The sequence below is a fragment of the Salmo trutta genome, chromosome 6, assembly GCF_901001165.1.
Source record: "Salmo trutta chromosome 6, fSalTru1.1, whole genome shotgun sequence".
In the NCBI taxonomy this organism is placed as follows: Eukaryota; Metazoa; Chordata; class Actinopteri; order Salmoniformes; family Salmonidae; genus Salmo; species Salmo trutta.
This window is the reverse complement of record NC_042962.1, coordinates 29,805,792-29,813,199: the sequence shown is the minus strand read 5'-3', so window position 1 is coordinate 29,813,199 and position 7,408 is coordinate 29,805,792. Positions and strand designations below refer to the sequence as shown.

General features: G+C 38.8%; 1 protein-coding gene across 1 annotated transcript; it reads right to left on the bottom strand.

The window, feature by feature from the left end:
- Window positions 1-24: 24 nt before the first annotated feature.
- Window positions 25-4,722, bottom strand: en2a (engrailed homeobox 2a). Its single transcript, XM_029756124.1, has 2 exons — window positions 3,857-4,722; window positions 25-2,034 (listed from the first exon to the last, which is right to left on the bottom strand). Exons 1-2 carry the CDS (start codon window positions 4,338-4,340, stop codon window positions 1,718-1,720), a joined length of 801 nt encoding a protein of 266 aa, XP_029611984.1. The 5' UTR covers window positions 4,341-4,722; the 3' UTR covers window positions 25-1,717.
- Window positions 4,723-7,408: the final 2,686 nt, after the last annotated feature.

Sequence of the window (7,408 nt, the reverse complement as noted above, 5' to 3'; positions counted from 1 at the left end):
AAGGATGATGCCAGAGAAGTTTTAAGTGTATTATCTTCGAGGTTTATTTACTTTTCTTTTCCAGTTTTTCAGGAGGAAGTTAATTACACAATGAATACATACATGATACAAATGATGTACATTATACCAAAGAATACTTTTGAACATAAAATAATTAAAAATAACATTGTATAATAATACAACTCCGTGTTGTAATTTCATTTATAACATATTAGCCTAGGCCTATAGATAGATATTCGCTGATGAATATATTCTTTATGTCATACCAGCAGTTTTCATAAAGGCAATAATCTTGAATCAATAGTCTGCATTTTGAAGTGATAGGCTACTGCTTCTCTGATTCGGCACAGTTCTGTTTCATAAAAAGTTCGCACTTGAACTTTAAGGCAAAGTGTGTTCAGTTTGGTGGATTTTAATTCACACACACTTTTCCCAGATACACAACAAAACAATTAAAAGGCAAAAGTCCACAATTTGGTATGGATACAGTCTAAAACGTAGCTCGATCATACTCTCGTTGACAAAAAACAAAGTTTATAAACACAGTTATTTGCCCAAGTATAACAAATTGCAGCTTTCATGCAAAGGCCCCATAAACCAATTTCATTCACGAAAAGTTATTGCAAGATAAAGAAGCAGTGTAAAAACCTAAGAAGTCTACTCTAAAGCAACACCGGTCATTGGATAGATTTTTTTTTCTCTCAATATAATCTATATAAATACACATATGAAGTCCTTTCAACAACAATAAAAGAGATTTTCAACAATTGTTATACAGTCACTAACGATTTCGCCTGTTTAATTATATATATGGATATGTATATGAAATAAAATTTATATAGAGAAAGAGTTCCATGGGATGTATATAGATAGACCATATGTTCCGATACCTTGTGCCTACTTTTGATAAAGTAGACCTATAATACTTTCAGCCAAGAGTGCATTAAACGTTTTGTCATCATTGTCATTATGCTACAGAGTTGTCTCTCGCGTTATTGGCAGCATTATAATAATTCAAAACATTTTGCTACAAAAGATGATTTATATTGCTCTTCAAAAACTATGTATAGAGGCCTCGGTGCATTGATATAACACAGAACACGCAAATTGTTTATGGGAATGAACTTGCTTTAGGCTATCCTACGTATTAGCAATGTAGGTGTTCTGTCTGCTAACCAAAACATTGTTAACCAATCACTGATGTGATAATACGAATTTTCGAAAAAATAGTATCAAAATCCACTACTTTTCAATTAAGTCTGCACATCACTGACACTCAAAAACCCTTGCTATGTCCTTTTTACACTAAACCTCAACCCCAATAAAACCATAACAACCATGGAAATAAAATATCTTGTCAGCAAATGTATTAAGATTCACAGTTGCCTGGATGCAGCAGAAAATATTCTTTGGACTTAAGCAGGTTGTTTTTCACTTCACTGACAGATCTCAACGTCAAGTGCCAGTTTAAAGCGCTATAATGTACAATTGAAAATGAATAGCAATATAAAATGAAGCGTATAATAAGCATTTGTACTTTTCCTGGAAGAAAAACGACACACGTTACAAGAGATTGAAAACATACATTTTTACAACATCTTTTCATAGACATGATATTGCAGAAATATCTCTATATATTGATCAATTTATGCTGGTATATTCTATACACTGGCCCTTTATTCGGTGAAATTATTGCATTGTTATCTGTATCTCGAAATCAATCGCTGTCTGATTTGTCATCTTTTGACGTCGTAGCATGATTGTACAGTCCCTGTGCCATCAGGTGCAAGGCTAGGGTGTTTTTTGCGCCCGTGGCCTTCTTGATTTTTGCCCTTTTGTTCTGGAACCAGATTTTGATTTGAGATTCGTTAAGACCGAGTTCTTGGGCCAAGGCCTGTCGCCTCTGTTCGGTCAAATACCGGTTCGTTTGAAACTCGGTTTTTAGTCTTTGAAGCTGTTCAGCTGTGAAGGCCGTCCTTGGTCGCTTGTCCTCTTTGCTGGCGGTTTTCTTCTTTGGTTTTCGAGATCTCGGCCCTGTGTTTAAAAATATATATATTATTAGCCAAAACCAATCATAATATGAAATGTGAAAGCTTAGTGTAGCCTAGGCTGTAAGTGTCCCAGTTACTACGACTGTAGTAATGAATTCGTTAATTTAGGCCCTACTTATTAATTTATATTTGCGCTGTAGGTAGCCCATTAAATAACCCATTTGCTACGTAATGCAAAATACGAATTTGAGTGTCATTTGGTCATTTCAACGCACACTAATCCATATTACACAAGAATTGTCAAAATAGTTAGAAATGAAACCGTAGTTCCGCACTTCTATAGGCTACTTAAACTACAACCATGCATTGGAAGAGATATAGATGGTAGGTAGGCTAATAGGCTACTGATGGAGTATGTCGGAGTTTGTTCAGGTCATTGGAGGAATTTCTGAGAAGGCCTGAAATATATCAACACAACTGGAATACCCGTCTGAAATTGAAATACTGAATAATATCAAATATCTTTTTCGTAAATAATTGATTTCTAAGACCGCCTTTCTACTTTCATATACAGTAGAGGTAATAGCCTATAGGCTTGTTGATGTTGTCTAGTGGAATACAGCGCAGCAGGTTTCTGAATTCGTTTTTTTGGCTGTTGTAAAATACTATTCCAAGTTTACACTTTTGGTGGGTAAGCATGATTGGTTGTATTTGAATATTTGTTTAATGAAAATAAACATTGACCTCAGCATTGATGGTTTTATTTAGGCTTAATTGTTTCGACTATTAGGCCCATAAGATCGTCAGCCCAAACGATTTGATGAAAAAGTGGTGACATCCGTTTGGGTAAGCAGGCCTGGTCGACAATCAAATAAATAGTATTGAATACATTTGGAGCTCGCTGGAGATGATAAAACGACGTAAAACGTTTTAAGATAGCCAGCCAATGGGGATACCATCGAATAATAGTGCACTCCATGCAACGAACGTTACGTAATGCATGAGAACATTTTGTACAATACGATTTTTGGAGTAAGTAGTATATAGAATACTGATGGAGACGTTCATGTTTTCTGTGCTAATAGGCTAAATATTTAGAGACCAAGGCAGCTCTATTGCGAAAACTCATGCATTAACAAAAACAGTGGATTTGCACGACAGAATTATCGAGGAAAAGTATGCTATTAAGTCGTTAAACATATTTTTGGGGACATTCAATAATTCTATGGAAGACGATTATTGCTTTGGTTATATGCGCGCAGATGTTTATAGTAACCTATAAACTAGTAGTAGTAACCTAGTAGTTAATTGGCTATCATCTAGCCCAAAACTAGCATATTCTTATTATGGGGTTATATTCTAAACACTCATATAAAATACAATTTGTCGGAGGTTATTCCAAAATGACTTCAATAATGTTGTTGGCTTATATCCTATTTTGAAATATATATTTATTTACAATTCAATTCATTCATCCATTCATGTTACTAGGCTATTTATGCCGCACTCTTAGGCTACATTAATGTGTAGACTTCCAATACCCCTGCGTTTAAACATTTCAGCTTTAAACCAGTGCAAGATGCTATTTTTAGCGCCTTAATTAGTCTTGATATTGTTCCCTATATAGCTTTCGTGGATAATGATATCGTATGTAATGTTTTTATTGTTATTTTTATGTTTGCACGGACACATTTAGAATATTTTGCAAGGATAAACCTTCTATTTTCCATTTTCACGTCGTAAAACAGGCGAACACTGTTTGCCCTTCTTTCCTTATAGAACTCGGTCGAGGCGTTTGAGGTCAGTGTTACAGCGGGTTGGGGCATTTCAGGATACAAAGACGAGGGAAATGAATCGTAGCCTACCTGATGAGGGCCTGTCTGAGTATCTGGTGCAGTACACCCAAGCTGGCCAGAGCATAGGCTGTTTGGATGGTACATTTGAGCTGGCTTGAGAACTATCCGAGTCCGAGCTTAGGCACTGATCTCCATTCTCTCCGCGGGGTTTCAGGGGCTCTTCGGTCACTATTTCAGCCTTATTGGCCACGCCGCCTGGATGAGGAGTGGAAGTTCCTTCGGTTGGCACAGTACTCCCCACTTGCTCCGTTCTTGGAACAGCCGGGCTATGGTTCTCTCTGGTAACGTGACTATTTTCTTCCTGGTCTGTGTTGCCTTCTTTTTTCCGCCCAAAGTCCGGCCGTAAGATATTATCGATGAAGAAATTGGTGACTCGATGCGGGATCTGCTGAATGTTTCCCGGCGCTTGTAACAGGGGAAGTATCGCTCTGTTGGACTCGTCCGCCGACACTTGACGTTCCTCATCTCTGTTGCTATGATCATTTTCTTCCATACTGATACACTTTCCAATGTTCTTTCTTTAACCCCTTTATTGCTCTCCCGCACCGAAATGAGCGCAATCCACTTCTATGTCACGTGTAGTTTTTTAAATGTTTGAATAAAGGTTTAAAAAATAAACTCAAATCTTGTTGAGTGTGCAGGACACCATGCAACCCTTTGCGATAGTGCCCACAGACAAAAACATCGTTTTGGTCATATATTCCCAAACTTGGCTATCCTATATTGTTGCACTGGATAGACACCATTTGTCATTTGGCCATCCAACTTGGTACTATCCGTTTTCAGTCTATCCAATAAAAGTGCTTCAATGACTAAACTAAGGGTAAATAAAGAGGCTTCCAACTGATCCTGAAACACATTCACTCTTGAGTTTTGTTCTTATTTTCAATACGAGCCCCCCAAGTGACGTTGCAGCAGTTATCCTAGACACGTGCCTTGGACCAATAGACTGGGAGATATTTTACCACATGACAGTGACTAGTGAGCGAATCGACAAACGTTCAGCCTCGCCTTTTTAAAGGAAAAGCGTTCTGAAATAAAACGAACTGCCTACCCTAAATATCTCTTATGTTTGATTTGACTATTATATAGGTGACTTTGTGTTGTAGTTGAAGGTTAATGTTTTCAATTCACGCGTATTGCATGCGTAATGCATGCATAATCTGGAAACGGTCAAACGCCATTTCATAAGAATAATAATATTGAAATAGACTCATTCTAAAAATGTTATTGTAAGATTGGGTAAAATATGGAGAGTCGGTTAATAGACTGCTGTGTGAAGTTTGCATTATACAACTATTCTGTTTCAGACAGATGAATAGCCTAGTAGTTGTCGAAGCGGTGTCCTAACCAACTAGGCTACTAAGGATAGTCTCTGCAGCCAGAATTGGGTGGGGGATACCGGAGTCTGTAGTTTATAGCTCGCATCGAAGCTGATTCGAATTAGTGGGCTACTGGGTTTAGGGTTTTTTAAGTTATTTTTTAACTCGCGCGTTTTCTATTTGGGACGTTGTGTACCTTTTTTTTACTTTATTGAGCTCTTAATTTTGAGGAGTGATATTTAATGGGGCTATTGCTGACTCGTCTTGCATGCATCATGTCATTGACAGGGCATTGACCGTCCCAGTTTCTAAAGCGCCATAATAAATGGCCAATTCATGCAACCTCATAGCTAGTCATGCGATCATAGCCAGTCATGCAATCTCCAACTCCTTCTCATCTCCTCATGTTCCCTCCATAAATATTTAAAGTGCAGGTAATGTTGAGTCCTTGGCTAGTTGCGCTCGACAGTCTGCGGTCTAGAAACGAGAGGTTCGAAGCAAAAATAGGTCCGTAGCCCTTTAAAATAAATCAGTGATGCCAACAAACTGTTGTATTCGCCGTGCACATGACATAGAGTCGCGCCAAAGACAAAACTTGGGAGTAACTTTACTGACCAACTCCTTTACCGTTTTCTCTTAAATCAGGATCCAGGGCGCGCCTTGCAATAGTCGCCAAAGTTAAGTTGCTATTTGATCTGAAATGTATTGTAGGCTACGCACTGCGTAAAAGGACATCACTGAAGGACTGAAGGAGCGCGTGAGTGAAGGAGGACATAGCGTTTGTCAAATTTAGGTTTTAAAAAAAACCGGTGAATTATGGATGTTTTTTTTTTTAAAACCTCTCCTGGGCCAGTGGGCAATATCCGATGTAAATTCTTATCAAGGTAATCGTGAAGTGTCTCATTTCGAATTCTTTGTAGGCCTATAGGTGCCATAGAAATGTTAAGAGGACAAAGTTGGTCTATAATTTCAACTCAGTCGTAAATGGTGCATATTCTATGTCATTGTTGTGTTAGGTCATTATTATTGGTACGTCCGAACATTCATGGACTATTCATTCCTCCAAAGAGTGTTGGGGAACGGTGGAATAACTCTGCAAGAGTGCGTTTTTAGAATGACAGTTCCTCTGTGGTGTACTAAGACCCTATAATTAGGTTGCATCTTTTTAGGTATTGTCCTGCGGTAAATAGCTTTTCCAAGTCATATGGCGGACTGTGCCCTATTTCGTGTGTGACCTATTGCATTACTATTTGTTTTCACTTTGTGTACGTTTAAAATGAAAGTTTGTCAGCTCAACAGAGAATAAACTTCGAACAGGCATACAAATGTTTTCTGCCACATTGTGTAGGCCTATTGGCTCGTGCAAAACGGCCAAATCACGTGAGCCCGCTATATTAATGATAGGCTACATTACTTTTATGTCATTTTGACCAATAGCCTAACTCTGGTGGTTTTGAAAGCGATTAATACATTCCTGCATTTCCACCATAGAGCGATCTCCATACGTCAGTCATTTTCTAGCAGTGCCACATGGTTGTAAGCGGCGGCGCTCCCTGCACCATGCACAACCATCATGCACCATGCAGTGACCGTCTTATATCTCCAGCTGACAGTGAAAGTTCTGAGTAAAGGATGTAATTAGATAGGCCACTCTCAAGCTGTGATTGTTTCTCACTTGTGAGGGATGTCCAGATTATCCAGAGCACAGATAAATGAGCAGGAAACAATGGCGGCCAGACAGGCCCGCTACCACCGAGACTTGTCCTCTATAACCCCCGAGGCTTGGCCTCCGCTTCTCGCGTCTCTCGCTGCCAGCCACAGCAAAACAGGGCTGGCGTGGAGGAAATCACACGATTTCGAGTCAAGAGTCATACAGATTTAACCACAGCCAATAATAAACAGGATGCTTCAATGGGCCTCTATGTTGTTATTCTTGTGGCAGAAGATTGAGGAAATCGAGTTTTATGCGTTTTGTTATGCAGGCTCCTATAGACCGCAATGGCACATACGTGTCAATATGCTATTGAAGGGCTACGTTGGTTTTTATTGATTATATTGGACAATATGGCATAGTATATCCCTTAATTGTAGGCGTATTCTATTGTGGTGTCACATGCACCCGGTTAATTAAGAGACTTTTCTTGAAATATTGACATAGAGGCCAGCCTACCTTACGTTTTCTTCCACGGTGCACCTTGTAGGCTATGCTGCACACTTTCGTGTTTTAAGAAGACTGCGT

Bases quoted from the DNA above. Each gene is read 5' to 3' on its own strand.
- en2a (XM_029756124.1), bottom strand. From the start codon at position 4,340: ATGGAAGAAAATGATCATAGCAACAGAGATGAGGAACGTCAAGTGTCG. The intron at 2,035-3,856 runs GTAGGCTACGAT...TTTTAAACACAG, and splicing joins CTCAGACAGGCCCTCATCAG to GGCCGAGATCTCGAAAACCA.